Source organism: Entelurus aequoreus, linkage group LG13 (assembly GCF_033978785.1).
Source record: "Entelurus aequoreus isolate RoL-2023_Sb linkage group LG13, RoL_Eaeq_v1.1, whole genome shotgun sequence".
In the NCBI taxonomy this organism is placed as follows: Eukaryota; Metazoa; Chordata; class Actinopteri; order Syngnathiformes; family Syngnathidae; genus Entelurus; species Entelurus aequoreus.
In genome coordinates, this window is record NC_084743.1 from 57,413,981 (window position 1) to 57,433,980 (window position 20,000).

General features: G+C 41.2%; 1 protein-coding gene across 1 annotated transcript in view; it reads left to right on the plus strand.

Annotated features, from left to right (window-relative positions):
- LOC133663918 (HHIP-like protein 1) overlaps positions 1-20,000 on the plus strand; it is a 44,033-nt gene that overhangs the window by 14,854 nt on the left and 9,179 nt on the right. The window contains exons 2-7 of the mRNA XM_062068650.1: positions 4,649-4,913; positions 6,628-6,907; positions 8,945-9,070; positions 12,933-13,076; positions 18,724-18,836; positions 18,912-19,052. Coding sequence (XP_061924634.1) covers positions 4,649-4,913; positions 6,628-6,907; positions 8,945-9,070; positions 12,933-13,076; positions 18,724-18,836; positions 18,912-19,052 — 1,069 coding nt within the window. The remainder of the gene's footprint in view (positions 1-4,648; positions 4,914-6,627; positions 6,908-8,944; positions 9,071-12,932; positions 13,077-18,723; positions 18,837-18,911; positions 19,053-20,000) is intronic.

Genomic DNA, 20,000 nt, shown 5'->3' on the forward strand with positions numbered 1-20,000 from the left:
ACAAACACCTCTATGTAGGTCTCACTTAGACCTAGATTTACACTGACATTCCCCAGCAAAAATCAACAGGAAGTTTGCAATTCCCCCTTCAAAACAAAAGTTTAGTAAAAACAGTCACCTTTGCCTCTTTGAGCTGTAATTTAACCCCCTTAACATGCTTTAAAACTCACCAAACTGGACACACACATCAGGACTGGCAAAAATTGCGATCTAATAAAAAAAAAAAAAACCCCAAAACTGAAAATTGCGCTCTAGCGCCCCCTAGGAAGAAAACACAGACAAAACTGCCTGTAACTTCCAGTAGGAATGTCGTAGAGACATGAAACAAACACCTCTATGTAGGTCTCACTTAGACCTAGATTTACACGGACATTCCCCAGCAAAAATCAACAGGAAGTTTGCAATTCCCCCTTCAAAACAAAAGTTTAGTAAAAACAGTCACCTTTTTCTCTTTGAGCTGTAATTTGACCCCCTTAATATGCTTTAAAACTCACCAAACTGGACACACACATCAGGACTGGCAAAAATTGCGATCTAATCAAAAAAACCAAACCCCAAAACTGAAAATTGCGCTCTAGCGCCCCCTAGGAAGAAAACACAGACAAAACTGCCTGTAACGTCCAGTAGGCATGTCGTAGAGACATGAAACAAACACCTCTATGTAGGTCTCACTTAGACCTAGATTTACACTGACATTCCCCAGCAAAAATCAACAGTAAGTTTGCAATTCCCCCTTCAAAACAAAAGTTTAGTAAGAACAGTCATCTTTGCCTCTTTGAGCTGTAATTTGACCCCCTTAACATGCTTTAAAACTCACCAAACTGGACACACACATCAGGACTGGCAAAAATTGCGATCTAATAAAAAAAAAAAAACCTGAAAATTGCGCTCTAGCGCCCCCTAGGAAGAAAACACAGACAAAACTGCCTGTAACGTTCAGTAGGAATGTCGTAGAGACATGAAACAAAAACCTCTATGTAGGTATCACTTAGACTTAGATTTCATGCACCAGCAAAAATCAACAGGAAGTGTGTTCAAAACAAAAGTTTAGTAAAAACAGTCACCTTTGCCTCTTTGAGCTGTAATTTGACCCCCTTAACATGCTTCAAAACTCACCAAATTGGACACACACATCAGGACTGGCGAAAATTGCGATCTAATCAAAAAACCAAACCCCAAAACTCAAAATTGCGCATGGACAAAGATAAGACCTTCTGGAGGAAAGTTCTGTGGTCAGATGAAACAAAAATTGAGCTGTTTGGCCACAATACCCAGCAATATGTTTGGAGGAGAAAAGGTGAGGCCTTTAATCCCAGGAACACCACACCTACCGTCAAGCATGGTGGTGGTAGTATTATGCTCTGGGCCTGTTTTGCTGCCAATGGAACTGGTGCTTTACAGAGAGTAAATGGGACAATGAAAAAGGAGGATTACCTCCAAATTCTTCAGGACAAGCTAAAATCATCTGCCCGGAGGTTGGGTCTTGGGCGCAATTGGGTGTTTGAACAGGACAATGACCCCAAACACACCTCAAAAGTGGTAAAGGAATGGCTAAATCAGGCTAGAATGAAGGTTAAGATTGTAAACTCAAGACAGTCGTGACATTATGTTCTTAACAAGTGAATGTAAACATTTGACCACGACTGTATATGTGTATATATGTGTGTGTGTGTGTGTGTGTGTGTGTGTGTGTGTGTGTGTGTGTGTGTGTGTGTGTGTGTGTGTGTGTGTGTGTGTACATATTATATTAATATGATGGATATATAATTAATTTAATTGGATATTAAGAGTATGTGGAAGTTTGACTCCTACCTTGTTTACTTCCGTGACGACCTTCTTAAAGTCTTATAATATCCACAATGTTCAGTGATTGATTGATTGATTGAGACTTTTATTAGTAGGTTGCACAGTGAAGTACATATTCCGTACAATTGACCACTAAATGGTAACACCCGAATAAGTTTTTCAACTTGTTTGAGTCGGGGTCCACTTAAATTGATTCATGATACAGATATATACTATCATATATACTATCATCATAATACAGTCATCACACAAGATAATCACATTGAATTATTTACAATCCGGGGTGTGGAGGTATCTGCATTTGATTGTTTACATTTGATTGTTAGCAATCCGGGGAGGGTGTTAGTTTAGGGTTGTAGCTGCCTGTAGGTGAACTTTTAGTGCGGTTTTGAAGGAGGATAGAGATGCCCTTTCTTTTATACCTGTTGGGAGCGCATTCCACATTGATGTGGCATAGAAAGAGAATGAGTTAAGACCTTTGTTAGTTCGGAATCTGGGTTTAACGTGGTTAGTGGAGCTCCCCCTGGTGTTGTGGTTATGGCGGTCATTTACGTTAAGGAAGCAGTTTGACATGTACTTCGGTATCAGGGAGGTGTAGTGGATTTTATAGACTAGGCTCAGTGCAAGTTGTTTAACTCTGTCCTCCACCTTGAGCCAGCCCACTTTAGAGAAGTGGGTAGGAGTGAGGTGGGATCTGGGGTGGAGGTCTAGAAGTAACCTGACTAGCTTGTTTTGGGATGTTTGGAGTTTAGATTTGAGGGTTTTGGAGGCGCTAGGGTACCAGGAGGTGCATGCATAATCGAAAAAGGGTTGAACGAGAGTTCCCGCCAGAATCCTCAAGGTGCTTTTGTTGACCAGAGAGGAGATTCTGTAGAGAAATCTCGTTCGTTGGTTAACCTTTCTGATTACCTTGGTTGCCATTTTATCACAGGAAAGGTTAGCCTCTAGAATGGAACCTAGGTAGGTGACCTCATTTTTCCTGGTGATAACAATGTCACCTACTTTTATGGTGAAGTCATTGACTTTCTTAAGGTTGATGTGGGACCCAAACAGGATGGATTCCGTTTTACCCAAGTGTATGGATAGCTTGTTGTCAGCGAGCCAGGTGCAAGTTCTACAGAGCTCAGCACTGAGGATTTTCTCCACCTGTGACCTGTCCTTGCCGGATACCAGCAAGGCCGAGTCATCTGCAAACAAGAATAATTCACAGTCGCATGCCGATGACAAGTCATTTATGTATATTAGGAACAGTAAAGGTCCCAATATACTGCCTTGGGGGACTCCACAGCTCACTGAGAGGGGGGCGGGGGGGCACGGTGCTGTTTACCTCTACCACCTGTTCCCTCCTGAGCAGGTTATGTGTGACCATGTGTGTTGACCTTTATGTTAGTTGCATTTTTTTTTTGCACCATGACTTGGGAAGGTTTTTTGGATTGTGTTGTAAATGTAAATGCTGTGCTATTTTTGCCAAGTACTTTGAAGGGTCATGAATCTAATATACTCACATTGTCTGCAGTTCGGCAGAAATGGAGCATTCAGAGACCGCCTTGGTACTTTGTTGATATCATGACATCTCATGGGCATTTTTATTTTTGCACCATGACTTGGGAAGGTTGTTTGGATTGTGTTATAAAAGTAAATTTTGTGCTATTTTTCCAAAGTACTTTGAAGGGTCATTGATCCAATATAAATAAATTAAATGATAAATGGGTTATACTTGTATAGCGCTTTTCTACCTTCAAGGTACTGTTGCGTTGACCAGCATTCCTCCAATGGGGAATTCAAATTGCTAGTCTCTCCCAGATTCTTTTTATGGCAATATGCTGTTGTTTATATTCAATCACCAGGCAGAAGTTGGTATTTTGTGGTTTATTCTCCAAGCTTAGAGGACAAACCTGAGACCAATCCAGCACCCAAGCGTTCCCTAGCCCGGTCCAGATCGGTCTACCAAAACCCCGGAACTCCTGTCTACTTCCTCCTTCTCCTGTCCCCCCCCACACCTGCTGTTTCCCCCGTCTAGCTGTGCTCCGTATCTCAGGAATGTAATGGCAGTCTCAACAAAGACAGCGCTCTGACTCTAACCAAGGACACTCGAATCTAAGCACTTTGTACCACACGAGACATTAGCTGATGTAAATATGACTATAGGAGTTTTTAGAAAGAAGTAACACTTAAATATGGATATGGCTTCCAACAGTACTCAAAGCGCTTTGACAGTATTTCCCCATTTACCCATTCACACACACATTTACACACTGATGGCGGGAGCTGCCATGCAAGGCGCTAACCAGCAGCCATCAGAGGCAAAGGGTGAAGTGTCTTGCCCAAGGACACCACGGACGTGACTAGGAAGGTAGAAGGTGGGAGTTGAACCCCAGTAACCAGCAACACTCCGATTGCTGGCACAGCCACTCTATCAACTTCGCCACGCCGTCCCTACTCACATTGTTGATATTATGACATCTTGTGGGCATTTTTATTTTTGCACCATGACTTGGGAAGGTTGTTTGGATTTTGCTATAAAAGTAAATGCTGTTCTACAAAGTACTTTGAAGGGTCATTGATCCAATATACTCACATTGTTGATATTATGACATCTTGTGGGCATTTTTATTTTTGCACCATGACTAGGGAAGGTTGTTTGGATTTTGTTATAAAAGTAAATGCTGTGCTATTATTTCTAAGTACTTTGAAAGGTCATTGATCCAATATACTCACATTGTCTGCAGGACGGTAGTAAAAATGGAGCATTCAAAGACCGCCTTGGTACTTTGTTGATCTTTGAACACCCCTGCTCTAACAGTTCAAAATGAACTAATCGACATTTTTCATCCCCGTGCAGGAGTGCTCTCCATACGCTGCCCACCTGTACGACGCCGAAGACGCAAACACACCCATGCGGGTCTTGCCCGGACTGTGTGGCAACTATTGTCAAGACTACTGGCACCAGTGTAGGTACACACTGAGTCTCCTCCTGGAGGACCACGGGAGCCCGGGACAGTTTTCAAACCTGACCGCCACAATAGAAGAAGACCAGAGAAGGTTCTGTGAATTTCTGGAGCTGAAGGATAAACAATACTGCTACCCTAACGTCTTGTCTAACACGGGTAAGTCGGTTTTATGTGGTTTAAGTTCAGTAAGATTTAGAGTTGGCAATATTACAGTATTATGGAGGGCTGTGTCACGATCATAAAGTGTAGTGTCACCATCAAAGTTTAGTTTCACTATGATAAAGTGTAGTGTCACTATTATAATGTAGTGTCACTATAAAGAAAGTGTAGAGTCACTATCATAAAGTGTAGTATCACTATCACAAAGTGTAGTGTCACTATCCTCAATCAATCAATCAATCAATGTTTACTTATATAGCCCTAAATCACAAGTGTCTCAAAGGGCTGCACAAGCCACAACGACATCCTCGGCTCAGATCCCACATCAGGGCAAGGAAAAACTCAACCCAATGGGACAATGAGAAACCTTTGAGGGGACCGCAGATGTGGGGACCCTCCCCCCCTGGGCGACCGGTGCAATGGACGTCGAGTGGATCTAGCATAATATTGTGAGTCCAGTCCATAGTGGATCTAACATAATAGGGAGAGTCCAGTCCATAGTGGGGCCAGCAGGAGACCATCCCGAGCGGAGACCGGTCAGCAGCGCAGAGACGTCCCCAACCGATGCACAGACGAGCGGTCCAACCCGGGTCCCGACTTTGGACAGCCAGTGCTTCATCCGTGGCCACCGAACCTGTGCCCCCCCTCCACGAAGGAGAGGGGGGCAGAGCAGAAAAGAAACGGCAGATCAACTGGTCTAAAAGGGGGGTCTATTTAAAGGCTAGAGTATACGAATTAGTTTTAAGATGGGACTTAAATACTTCTACTGAGGTAGCATCTCTAACGGAGGGCATTCCAGAGTACTGGAGCCCGAATAGAAAACGCTCTATAGCCCGCAGACTTTTTGGGGGCTCTAGGAATCACTAATAAGCCGGAGTTCTTTGAACGCAGATTTCTTGCCGGGACATATGTTACAATACAATCGGCGAGATAGGATGGAGCTAGACCGTGTAGTATTTTATACGTAAGTAGTTAAAACCTTAAAGTCACATCTTTAAGTGCACAGGAAGCCAGTGCAGGTGAGCCACTATAGGCGTAATATGATCAAACTTTCTACAACAACAAGAGAACAGAGCTGGTAAATCACACTTCTAAAAAAGTGAGCTCGCATTACCAATACGTTAGCACGGACGTAATAGCCACATGTAGCTTCCCTGTCTGACAAAAACAATCTTTGAACTTTCACGATTTCTCTGCCATAGAAAAGTCTCACTTGGAGTCTGCTTGCCAGAAACTAGACAGAAAACTCTAGCTGGCAAGTCAAAACAAAGAGAAAGCAAACAAGTCAATTATTTGAATAGGTGACACGATTTGATCTGTTGTCATACGATGAAATCTATTGATATCTTTTATTCTCACGATCATTAAAAATACGGGACAAAGTGCGTCCCCTGAAAGTTCAATATGGATTTGTTATTTCAAGGGGCGGTTGGCAACCGTGGTAAGAACCAAACCGAGACATTGCTCACAATGAATGAGGATGAGCCAGAACAAGTACCTGTGATTTAAATACCATGGCAATGTAAAAACCTGTCTGAACATCTGCTGTTAAACAAACTTCATTATGTCACAAACGGTCAACAAGCAACAACATGTTTCTGTGATGCCAGCAATCAGCATATTTGGAGTTGTTCGCCTGGGTTGTTGTTGTTGTTTCCCGTATTAACCCTTCCAATGTCAATAATATCCCACTGCTCTCGCCCTTGGACAGAACTAAATGCCAACCTGGGTTCGGTGCGAGCGGATTCCGAAGGCTGTCTGGAGTTGTGTTTGCAGGAGGTGGCGAATGGACTCCGCAACCCGGTGGCTATGATCCACGCAGATGACGGAACACATCGGTTCTTCGTGGCCGAGCAGCTGGGCTACGTGTGGGTGTATCTGGCCAACGGCTCCAGGATCGACCGTCCGTTCCTCAATCTCACGCGCGCTGTCCTGACGTCGCCTTGGGCTGGAGATGAGAGGGGGTTCCTCTGCATAGCCCTGCACCCTAGGTTGGCACGGTTCAAGTACACAGTACGATTTTCGTAGTCAAATATAAGTCCATAGATTTTGCACATAGACGACGATTAGCGTCCAAGGTTTTTGTAAGCCAGTCTAATGGCTGGGCCATGTGTAAGTTAGTAAACCTCACTCAAGAGTGTCCTGGCTGCCGAATTAGCCAGTCTCGGCTTTTAGCATAGTGATCAGCAAGTTCGCCTCATGCAGACGACCAGGGTTCGCATCCCCATGCGGAATGGGACTAAAGGCAGGGTGCAGAAACAACTATGTTACAGTAGTGCCGTGACCCGGATGAGAGTGAGGTTTAGGGGGGGAGTGTAACTGCGGACCGCCAGTATTGCCGGGACCCCGACGACTTCAAGAGTGTCCTGGCTGCCGAAGTAGCCAGTTTCTGCTTTTAGCTTGGTGGTCAGCACGTTCACCTCATGCGGACGACCAGGGTTCACATCCCCGTTCGGAATGGGACTAAAGGCAGGGTGCCGAAAAACCTGGGTTACAGTAGTGCTGTGACCCGGATGAGAGTGAGGTTTAGGGGGGTGAGTGTAACGGCGGACCGCCAGTACACCTCACTCCCTGACGACTTCAAGAGTGTCCTGGTTGCTGTGTTAGCCAGCCCTGGCTTTTAGCTGGGCTTTTGGAACCCTCGTCTCTCATGCGGACGACCAGGGTTTGCATACCCATGCGGAATGGGACTAAAGGCAGGGTGCCGAAACACCTGGGTTGCAGTAGTGCCGTGACCCGAATAAGAGTGAGGTTTAGGGGGTGAGTGTAACAGCGGACCGGCAGTATAGCTAGGCCATGTGTACATTAGTAAACATCACTCCCCGACAACTTCAAGAGTGTCCTGGCTGCTGAATTAGCCAGTCTCTGCTTTTAGCTTGGCGGTCAGCACACTGGCCTCATGCGGACGACCAGGGTTCGCATCCCCGTGCGGAACGGGACTAAAGGCAGGGTCCCGAAACACCTGGGTTACAGTAGTGCCATGACCTGGATGAGAGTGAGCTTTAGGGGGTTGAGTGTAACGGCGGACCGCCAGTACACCTCACTCCCCGACGACTTCAAGAGTGTCCTGGCTGTCGAGTTAGCCAGCCCTGGCTTTTAGCTGGGCTTTTGGAACGCTCGTCTCTCATGCGGACAACCAGGGTTTGCATACCCGTGCGGAATGGGATAGAGACAGTGGGCCCCGTTTGAAAAGATAGTTGCTGCAATGACACATAAACCCCCAAGATAAATATACTTTGTGTAACTTACAACAAAATGCGTTCATAGAGTAGCCTGCTCGCAGCCAGATTAGAGTTTCATGTGAAATCTTATGTAAAATTTGGTTTTACAATCTTTTAAATAAAAAAATTCAAAAGAATACAAAAGACTTTTACTCCAGTTTGATTACTCAATTTATCAATACAACCCCGGAGAGCTACTTGCGTTAGCAGCTGTATGTGACACAAAGGCGGCCCATACCTCCACCGTCTCCGGTGCCACAACCATTGTCGAAATCAAATCTTGGCAAAGCCCGAATGACCACCTCCGTGTGTCGCCAAACTCTCCATAGCCTGTAAATGTTTGTGCGTACGCCAGCCGTGAAATTGGCTTTAGCGTCGCACATTTCCACGTTTAGGTCACTCTTGAAACATCTCAACTTTTCCGTGAAAAAGTGCGTATGATAGGTTTTTATGCGTGCGCACACTTAATACATGAGCCCCCCTAGTCCAGGAACTGTGCCTTCTTGGCAGACAAGAATCGTTATGGCCCCAGGTGAGGTCTTTGGATAGATGAAGCCCAAGATACTGGAAACTGGAGATCATTTTCACAGCTGTTCCTCTGATGTGTAGGAGGTAGGGGGGGTGTCTGAACTTCCCGAAGTCCACCACCATCTCCTTGGTCTTTTTGCTTTTGCAACAATCCACCAGATGTTCTACTTCCTCTCTGTACTCGGACTCAAAAATACAGGACCGTCAAATATGCAGCACTCAATGAAGTTTTCTTTCGAAAACAGAATGGTCCTAGGTTGATTGCGTACTTGTGTTCAGGTTTACCACGGTCAGAAAGGCCTACGTTTACTACTCGGTGTCCGTCAAGAAGGAGGAGAGGATACGCATCAGCGAGTTCACACTGTCAACGTACGACGACAACCAACTTGACCACTCCTCAGAGAGGTGAGCGGGAAACAACATTGTGCTGTGAGAATGTGTAACAACGGACTGTATTTTTCGGACTACAAGGCGCACTCAGTGGCCTGACCTACTCAGTGGCCTAGTGGTTAGAGTGTCCGCCCTGAGATCGGTAGGTTGTGAGTTCAAACCCCGGGCCGGGTCATACCAAAGACTATAAAAATGGGACCCATTACCTCCCTGCTTGGCACTCAGCATCAAGGGTTGGAATTGGGGGTTAAATCACCAAAAATGATTCCCGGGCGCGGCTACGCTGCTGCCCACTGCTCCCCTCACCTCCCAGGGGGTGATCAAGGGGATGGGTCAAATGCAGAGGACAAATTTCACCACACCTAGTGTGTGTGTGACAATCATTGGTACTTTAACTTTAACTTTAACTTTACTTTACTTTTACTTTAACTTCAAATCCTTTCATTTTCTAAAGAATCGACAGTGCGCCTTTTAAGCCGGTGCGCCGGATACATTCTGGTTGTGCTTACCGACCTCGAAGCAATTTCATTTGGTACATGGTGTAATGATAAGTGAACCAGTTAATGGCAGTCACACATAAGAGATACGCGTGGCCTGCAGGTTGACGCCTGTTCAATAAATGATCAGCAAGCAACACCAAAAATGTAATGTCTTAGTTAAAATATAGAATACTACACACCGCGCCCAAAAATCTGTCAAAATGTTTTAAAACGACTTTGGTAAGCTATGAAGCCGCACCACTGGATGGATTGTCGGCGCATTACGGCTACAGTAGTCAGACGTACTGTGCTTCAACATATGGTGTTATTATGGTGTGTGTATAAGGACCCCAAAATGGCACCTATAAGGAGACCTTTTCTGGCGCTTTCCATCCATCCATCTTCTTCCGCTTATCCGAGGTCGGGTCGCGGGGGCAGCAGCCTAAGCAGGGAAGCCCAGACTTCCCCTTTCCTCAGCTACTTTGTCCAGCTCTTCCCGGGGGATCCCGAGGCGTTCCCAGGCCAGCCGGGAGACATAGTCTTCCCAACGTGTCCTGGGTCTTCCCCGTGGCCTCGTACCGGTCGGACGTGCCCTAAACTCCTCCCTAGGGAGGCGTTCGGGTGGCATCCTGACCAGATGCCCGAACCACCTCATCTGGCTCCTCTCCATGTGGAGGAGCAGCCACTTTACTTTGAGCTCCTCCCGGATGACAGAGCTTCTCACCCTATCTCTAAGGGAGAGCCCCGCCACCCGGCGGAGGAAACTCATTTCGGCTGCTTACACCCGTGATCTTGTCCTTTCGGTCATAACCCAAAGCTCATGACCATAGGCGAGGATGGGAACGTAGATCGACCGGTAACTTGAGAGCTTTGCCTTCCGGCTCAGCTCCTTCTTCACCACAACGGATCGATACAGCGTCCGCATTGCTAAAGACGTCGCACCGATCCGCTTGTCGATCTCACCATCCACTCTTCCCTCACTTGTGAACAAGACTCCGAGGTACTTGAACTCCTCCACTTGGGGCAGGGTCTCCTCCCCAACCCGGAGATGGCGCTCCACCCTTTTCCGGGCGAGAACCATGGACTCGGACTTGGAGGTGCTGATTTCTCAGATTTTCTGGCGCTGTGTTTCGCAATATCACGCCAAACGAACCGCTGATGTGTATTTGGGATCTGCCTATGTCCTGAAAATTTGCGCGCGTCCGCCACTGTATTCAAAGAGGCGCCTTCTTTTTCCTCGATCCTTTTGTTGCGGGGCATCCATCCTCCGCTGTTGCCATTTGTAATGCAAAGTAGCAAACAGTTCCAACTTATATCTGTCGGTAGCCTCGCTATGGAAGCGCTAAAAACAACAAAAATGACGGGCAGAAGACGCTGTCCAAGCGGAGCCACGTAAATAAGAGCGCCCACAGAACGGTGCATCCTGAAGAGACGGTCAGAAAGCGATCTGTAAATCAAACAGAGACAGAATTCAATTTGGACTCAATTGAGGAGAGACGCCGGGACACTGTACTCTTGTACAATCTCCAGCACACTCTGGCGAACGATTGTACAACCCCTCCTTTATTAGACTTTCTCTGACCACATGACCACAGCTGCTTCCAAAGGGACGTGGGTCGTAAACAGCGTTGCCTTTGCTTACAGAACAGTTCAAAAGAAAAGGTTGTAAACACTTCACAGAAAAGGTCGTAAACGAGTTCAAATAGACGTTCGTGAAACAGTTGAAAAAGGGGTCGCCTGGAGGGGACTCCGGTCCTGCATCCTCCTCGCTTCCACAGTCCTTGGGAATTTCTCTGACCACATGACCGCAGCTGCTTCCAGAAGGGAAGTGGGTCGTAAACACCATTGCCTTTGCTTACAGAACAGTTCAAAAGAAAAGGTCGTAAACGAATTCAAATAGACGTTCGTAAAACAGTTGAAAAAGGGGTCGCCTGGAGGGGACTCCGGTCCTGCATCCTCCTCGCTTCCACAGTCCTTGGGAATTTCTCTGACCACATGACCGCAGCTGCTTCCAGAAGGGAAGTGGGTCGTAAACAGCATTGCCTTTGCTTACAGAACAGTTCAAAAGAAAAGGTCGTAAACGAGTTCAAAAAGACGTTCGTAAAACAGTTCAAATAGACGTTCGTGAAACAGTTGAAAAAGGGGTCGCCTGGAGGCGACTCCAGTCCTGCATCCTCCTCGCTTCCACAGTCCTTGGGAATTTCTGTGACCACATGACCGCAGCTGCTTCCAGAAGGGAAGTGGGTCGTAAACAGCATTGCCTTTGCTTACAGAACAGTTCAAAAGAAAAGGTCGTAATTGAATTCAAAAAGACGTTCGTAAAACAGTTCAAATAGACGTTCGTAAAACAGTTGAAAAAGGGGTCGCCTGGAGGGGACTCCAGTCCTGCATCCTCCTCGCTTCCACAGTCCTTGGGAAAGACAATATATTTCTGTTCGATTCTAATACCCGAAAGGCACAGGAACACCTTCATCTTGCTTCCCCCCTACACAGTGGAGTTTTACGAGCCTTACTCTTGGTAGGTTTCAAAGACAGCTTTTGTCTTCTCACCAGACACTCAATGTAACACAAAGTTTTTGTGATAACTTAGAAACAATTATTCTAACACATAATCTATGCGACATTTTGACCAAATAACCACCATCACATGTTATTTAGAAGTGTTTTAAATGGAGAAAAAAAAAATCCTAATATGACCCCTTTAATGCGCCTATAAAATAGACCTGAATAGACCCACTCATCAACAGTGCGCCCTATGGTCCGAAAAATACGGTAAGTATATTTATTTTCTCTGTGCATTGTTCAAATGAAGTTGTCAGGTTCAAACACTGATGACATCTATTAAACAAGACAAGAGGCAAAGAATTAAACAGAGACAGAATTCAATTTGGATCGCATTTTGAGGAGAGTCGCCTGTACACTGTACCCTTGCACAGTATCTCAGCACGCTCTGGCCAAAGATTGTACTCCCCGTTCTTTATTTGACTTTCTCCGACCACATGACCTCCGCTGCTTCCAGAGGGAATTGGGTTGTAAACAGCCTCGCTTTTGGTTACCGAACAGTTCAAAAGAAGAGGTCGTAAAATAGTTAAAAAAGACGTTCGTAAACCAGTTCGAAAAGGAGGTTCAAAAAGAGGTCGTCTGGAAATTGGGCAGATCCTGTCTTCTCCCCGCTTTGAAGTCCTGGGGTTAGAACAATATCTTTTGTTGATTACCATACATGAAAGAACACAGGAACACCTTCATCTTGCTTTCCCCCTCCACAGTGGAGTTTTACGAGCCTTACTCTTGGTAGGTTTGTCTTCCCACCAGACACTCAAATGTAACACAAAGTTTTTGTGATAACTTACAAACAATTATTCTAACAGAAGTGAATCCTACTTTTTTTTGTAACGCAGGACCCTCCTCGAAGTGGAACAACCAGCGTCCAATCATAACGGGGGTCAGCTTTTGTTTGGCCACGACGGATACCTGTACATCTTTATCGGGGACGGCGGTCGAGCCGGGGACCCTTTTGGAAAATTCGGCAACTCGCAGAACAAGTGAGTACCAACCCCGCTATTATGCGAGCTTGTGGTTATCATGTCTGAAGTTTTTAGTCTGAGTCGTGGTTAGTAATTACTAAATACCTGCGTTCGTTCAAACTGAAAGTAGAGACTTAGTGTGGAGAAAGTCTTCCTTTATAATTATCAAAATGACTATGCTTCCCTTAAGCTGTTTGTCTACCATATAATTGCAGTTTTAAATAATATTTAGACAGGAATTTGAACATTCTGAATTGCTTTATTATATATTTTTTTGACATGGTGAAGAAGACAGGATGAATACTAAGTCCTGAAATAAAATGTATTTAGCCCAATAATGTGCTTTTCCCCATACATATTGTTCATAAACAGGGTTCGGAAAAACGGCGTTTATTATTTTTCTAGTAACAACTCATATAATTACTTCTATGTACATTACAACGCCATTACTCACTACGTTTACATGCACCGAATTAGTCTGATTTCTCAAATAGTTAATTTTTGTGTGTTTTCACACACTTGTCGAACTTGTTTTCATGGCTGCCCTCAGAGGGCCGCTTGTAACAGTGAATGTAAGAATATAATAATAGATTGTATTTGTAAAAAAAAGCACTTAACATTGAGTAAACAATCTCAAAGTGCTACAGTGTATTAAAAACAAATAAATAAATAAAAAGATAATAAATAAATAAATAAATATAAAAACTAGAACAACCAAATAGCTATAACTAGTATCCATACATCTAAAAAAAGGCTTTTTTAAAAAGAAGGGCTTTTAAGCCTTTTTTAAAAGCATCCACAGTCTGTGGTGCCCTCAGGTGGTCAGGGAGAGCGTTCCACAGACTGGGAGCGGCGGAGCAGAAAGCCCGGTCTCCCATTGTTCGTAGCTTTGTCCTCGGAGGTTGGAGGAATATAAAAGTATAATCGCCTCATTATTGCCTATGCATTTGGTTATTTGGTTTTTGTACGTACAAATTGATGGATAACTTGCTTTGAAGTCCAGATGACATGCAGATATTGCAGTTTTTATTGTTATTTTTACAAACTACCATACGATATATAATAATTGGGGGTGCTAAAAAAATAGATTTTATTAAACTAAAATTAAATTAAATTATTTAATAATTCATAATTCATAATTAATAATTAATAATTACATTTATTATTATTATTATTATTATTATTATTTACATTTTATCACATTCAAATCCCGATTTTTTTCAGTAATTTTCAAAAATCGAATTTGATTTTATTTTTTTGACGAATTCATAAAAAAATAATAAAACACATTTTTCAGTTTTTATTGTTATTTTTACAAACTACCATACGATATATAATAATTGGGGGTGCTAAAAAAAATAGATTTTATTAAATTAAAATTAAATTAAATTCATTAATAATTGATAATTAATAATGAATAATTACATTTATTATTATTATTATTATTATTTACATTTTATCACATTCAAATCCCGATTTTTTTCAGTAATTTTCAAAAATCTAATTTATTTTTATTTTTTTGACGAATTAATAAAAAAATCATTACAAAAATTACGCCATCTCTATGCTTACTTGGTGCACGTATTTGTCATACGTCAGCAACCGAAGGGAGTTTTTTTTTAAATCAAATATTCTACAACACAAACACAACGTTGAAACAACATGCTTTTTGACAACGGTTATTCAATGTCGGTTTCTGATGTTGGTTTGACCATTGAATTACGGTCATTTCCCCAACCAATATTCTGCAACACAAATACAACGTTGAAACAACATGCTGTTTGACAACGTTTATTCAATGTCGGTTTCTGACGTTGATTTGACCATTGAATTACCGTCATTTCCCAACCAATATTCTACAACACAAACACAACGTTGAAACAACATGCTTTTTGACAACGTTTATTCAATGTCGGTTTCTGACGTTAATTTTCCAACCAATATTCTACAACACAAATACTTCTTAACAACATACTTTTTGACAACGTTTATTCAATGTCAAGTTGTGACGTTGATTTGACCATTGAAATTTGGTCATTTCCCAACCAATATTCTACAACACAAATACATTAAAACAACACATTTTAACAACGCTTATTCAATGTCAGATTGTGACGTTGATTTGACCATTGAAATATGGTCATAATATGTTGAAACAATATGCTTTTTGACAACGTTTATTCAATGTCAAGTTGTGACGTTGATTTGACCATTGAAATTTGGTCATTTCCTCAACCAATATTCTACAACACAAATACAACGTTGAAACAACATGCTGTTCGACAACGTTTATTCAATGTTGGTTTCTGACGTTGATTTGACCATTGAATTACCGTCATTTCCCAACCAATATTGTACAACACAAATACAACATTGAAACAACATGCTTTTTGACAACGTTTATTCAATGTCAATTTCTGACGTTGGTTTCCCAACCAATATTCTACAACACAAATACTTTTTAACAACATACTTTTTGACAACGTTTATTCAATGTCAAGTTGTGATGTTGATTTGACCATTGAATTTGGTCATTTCCCCAACTAATATTCTACAACACAAATACAACGTTGAAACAACATGCTTTTTGACAACGTTTATTCAATGTCGGTTTCTGACGTTAATTTTCCAACCAATATTCTACAACGCAAATACTTCTTAACAACATACTTTTTGACGACGTTTAATCAATATTGGGTTCTGACGTTGATTTGATCATTGAAATTTGGTCATTTCCCCAACCAATATTCTACAACACAAATACGTTGAAACAACACACTTTTTGACAACGCTTATTCAATGTCAGATTGTGACGTTGATTTGACCATTGAAATATGGTCATAATATGTTAAAACAACATGCTTTTTGACGTTTATTCAATGTCGGTTTCTGACGTTGATTTCCCGACCAATATTCTACAACACAAATACGTTAAAACAACACACTTTTTGACATTGTTTATTCAATGTCAAGTTGTGACGTTGATTTGACCATTGAAATGTGTTCATTTCCCCAACTATTATTCTACAACACAAATACAACGTTGAAACAACATGCTTTTTGACAACGTTTATTCAATGTGAGGTTGTGACGTTGATTTGACCATTGAAATATGGTCAGAATACGTTGAAACAACATGCTTTTTGACATTGTTTATCCAATGTCAAGTTGTGACGTTGATTTGACCATTGAAATATGGTCATTTCCCCAACTAATATTCTACAACACAAACACAACGTTGAAACAACATGCTTTTTGACTACGTTTATTCAATGTCGGTTTCTGACGTTAATTTTCCAACCAATACTCTACAACACAAATACTTCTTGACAACATGCTTTTTGACAAAGTTTATTCAATATTGGGTTCTGACGTTGATTTGATCATTGAAATTTGGTCATTCCCCAACCAATATTCTACAACACAAATACGTTGAAACAACACACTTTTTGACAACGCTTATTCAATGTCAGATTGTGACGTTGATTTGACCATTGAAATATGGTCATAATATGTTAAAACAACATGCTTTTTGACGTTTATTCAATGTCGGTTTCTGACGTTGATTTCCCGACCAATATTCTACAACACAAATACGTTAAAACAACACACTTTTTGACATTGTTTATTCAATGTCAAGTTGTGACGTTGATTTGACCATTGAAATGTGTTCATTTCCCCAACTATTATTCTACAACACAAATACAACATTGAAACAACATGCTTTTTGACAACGTTTATTCAATGTCAGGTTGTGACGTTGATTTGACCATTGAAATATGGTCAGAATACGTTGAAACAACACACTTTCTGACATTGTTTATTCAATGTCAAGTTGTGACGTTGATTTGACCATTGAAATGTGGTCATTTCCCCAACCAATATTCTACAACACAAATACAACGTTAAAACAACATGCTTTTTGACAACGCTTATTCAATGTCGGTTTCTGACGTTGATTTGACCATTGAATTACCGTCATTTCCCAACCAATATTCTACAACACAAACACAACGTTGAAACAACATGCTTTTTGACAACGTTTATTCAATGTCGGTTTCTGACGTTAATTTTCCAACCAATATTCTACAACACAAATACATTAAAACAACACATTTTAACAACTCTTATTCAATGTCAGATTGTGACGTTGATTTGACCATTGAAATTTGGTCATTTCCCCAACTAATATTCTACAACACAAACACAACGTTGAAACAACATGCTTTTTGACAACGTTTATTCAATCTCGGTTTCTGACGTTAATTTTCCAACCAATATTCTACAACGCAAATACTTCTTAACAACATACTTTTTGACGACGTTTAATCAATATTGGGTTCTGACGTTGATTTGATCATTGAAATTTGGTCATTTCCCCAACCAATATTCTACAACACAAATACGTTGAAACAACACACTTTTTGACAACGCTTATTCAATGTCAGATTGTGACGTTGATTTGACCATTGAAATATGGTCATAATATGTTAAAACAACATGCTTTTTGACGTTTATTCAATGTCGGTTTCTGACGTTGATTTCCCGACCAATATTCTACAACACAAATCCGTTAAAACAACACACTTTTTGACATTGTTTATTCAATGTCAAGTTGTGACGTTGATTTGACCATTGAAATGTGTTCATTTCCCCAACTATTATTCTACAACACAAATACAACGTTGAAACAACATGCTTTTTGACAACGTTTATTCCATGTGAGGTTGTGACGTTGATTTGACCATTGAAATATGGTCAGAATACGTTGAAACAACATGCTTTTTGACATTGTTTATCCAATGTCAAGTTGTGACGTTGATTTGACCATTGAAATGTGTTCATTTCCCCAACTAATATTTTACAACACAAATACAACGTTGAAACAACATGCTTTTTGACAACGCTTATTCAATGTCAGGTTGTGACGTTGATTTGACCATTGAAATATGGTCATTTTCCCAACCAACAACGTGGCTCAAACGTTGGACATCAACAATTTAAAAATATAACCATTTTGCAACGTCGTTTCAAAGTCAGTTTTAATGGACAAGTATGTATAATCAACGTTGTATCAATGTCCTGTGCCTGCTGGGACACTCTTTCATTAAAGTGAACTCATTTGCAATTTTGTTCCACCTCATAGGAGAGGCGAAACCACTCTGATAAACAGTAGAGGTTGGATAGTTTAGTGCGGTTCTTGGCTCTGGAAGACATTTAACTTGACTAAACAGAGGAAGTAAATGTCGTGACAAAGTTTCCGTGTGCGAACTATTCTCATTTAGCCTGCCGGTTTCTCCAGCTCCAGTTTAGCCGTCTCAGAGCGGTCGTGTTGACACGCAGTTTAACCGTGCTGGGAATGAGGGAGGGTACACCTGGCCAAGTCTAATATTGACACTCCACATTGAGGGCCGCCACATGTTGGTATAAATAGAGAGTGCGAGGAAAAGTGGCGGACGCAGTCCACGGACGGTGAATTAAATCTATGGAAAAGAGAAACATGTTGGATGCAAGGAAGGAAATGGTCCATAGTGTGGCAGGGATTGACAGATGGAATTGTTTCAATCAAATACCTGCGATCCAGGTGGTTTACACGTATAAAAAAATAGAGCCCCACGCCTGGTTTTCCACCCTCACCCTCACACCAACGCTCAATTTCGCCCAGGTCAACCCACCTTGGCAAAGTGCTGCGAGTGGATGTCAATAACAACGACGATGGCGCCCCTTACAGCATCCCGTCAGATAACCCGTTCCTCGGAGAGAAGGGGAGCCTCCCAGGTAGGTGCCTCCATACTCATGTCGCTCACACTTCCACGTCTTGGTTGCACTATGTCGAATTTTAACCGTTTGCAGAGATTTATGCTTACGGCGTACGCAACATGTGGCGATGCGCCGTGGACCGCGGCGACCCGGCGACGGGCCAAGGTCGGGGCAGGATGTTCTGTGGCGACGTGGGCCAGAACAAATACGAGGAAGTGGACCTCATCCTGAAAGGTACATTGACTTACTTCCTGTCATGGTTACCTGAACAAAAGGGAGGATTAGACACGGATGGGGGGGTGCCAGTGTGGTTTTATTTTGGAGGACCTTCCCTTTGATGCCTTCCAGAAAGATCCTCACCTAAATCTAGTGGATTCTTCCTTGGTTGTTAGAGATGTGATGTTTGTGAACAAATCAGGTCTTTTGAACGGCTCTTTTAAGTGAACAACGAGAACCGATTCAACAAACGTTTTTTATTTGTTGACAATTCCCCAAATGATGGGCAACTGGACTAGAAATGAGTCAAGGAAACAGCAGCCTTGGATTTACTGTACTTTTTTTAAATGACAAAAAACAAAACATGTGGATGGATGGATATGTATTTTTTCCATATATTTATTTTGTTTGTTTATTTATATTAGTTATAATATTTAAATATATTTGCCGGTTTTTGTTATATATATATATATATATATATATATATATATATATATATATATATATATATATATATATATATATATATATATATATATATATATATATATATATATATATATATATATATATATACACATATACACATATATACATATATATATACACATATATATATATACATATATATATATAAATATTTATATATATATATATATATATGTATATATATATATATAAATATATATATATATATATATATATATATATATATATATATATATATATATATATATATATATATATATATATATATATACTGTATGTATATATATGTATATGTATATATATGTATATGTATATATATATATACATATATACTGTATGTATATATATATATATATATATATATATATATATATATATATATATATATATATATATATATATATATATATATATATATATATATATATATATATATATATATGTGTATATATATATACATATATACTGTATGTATAC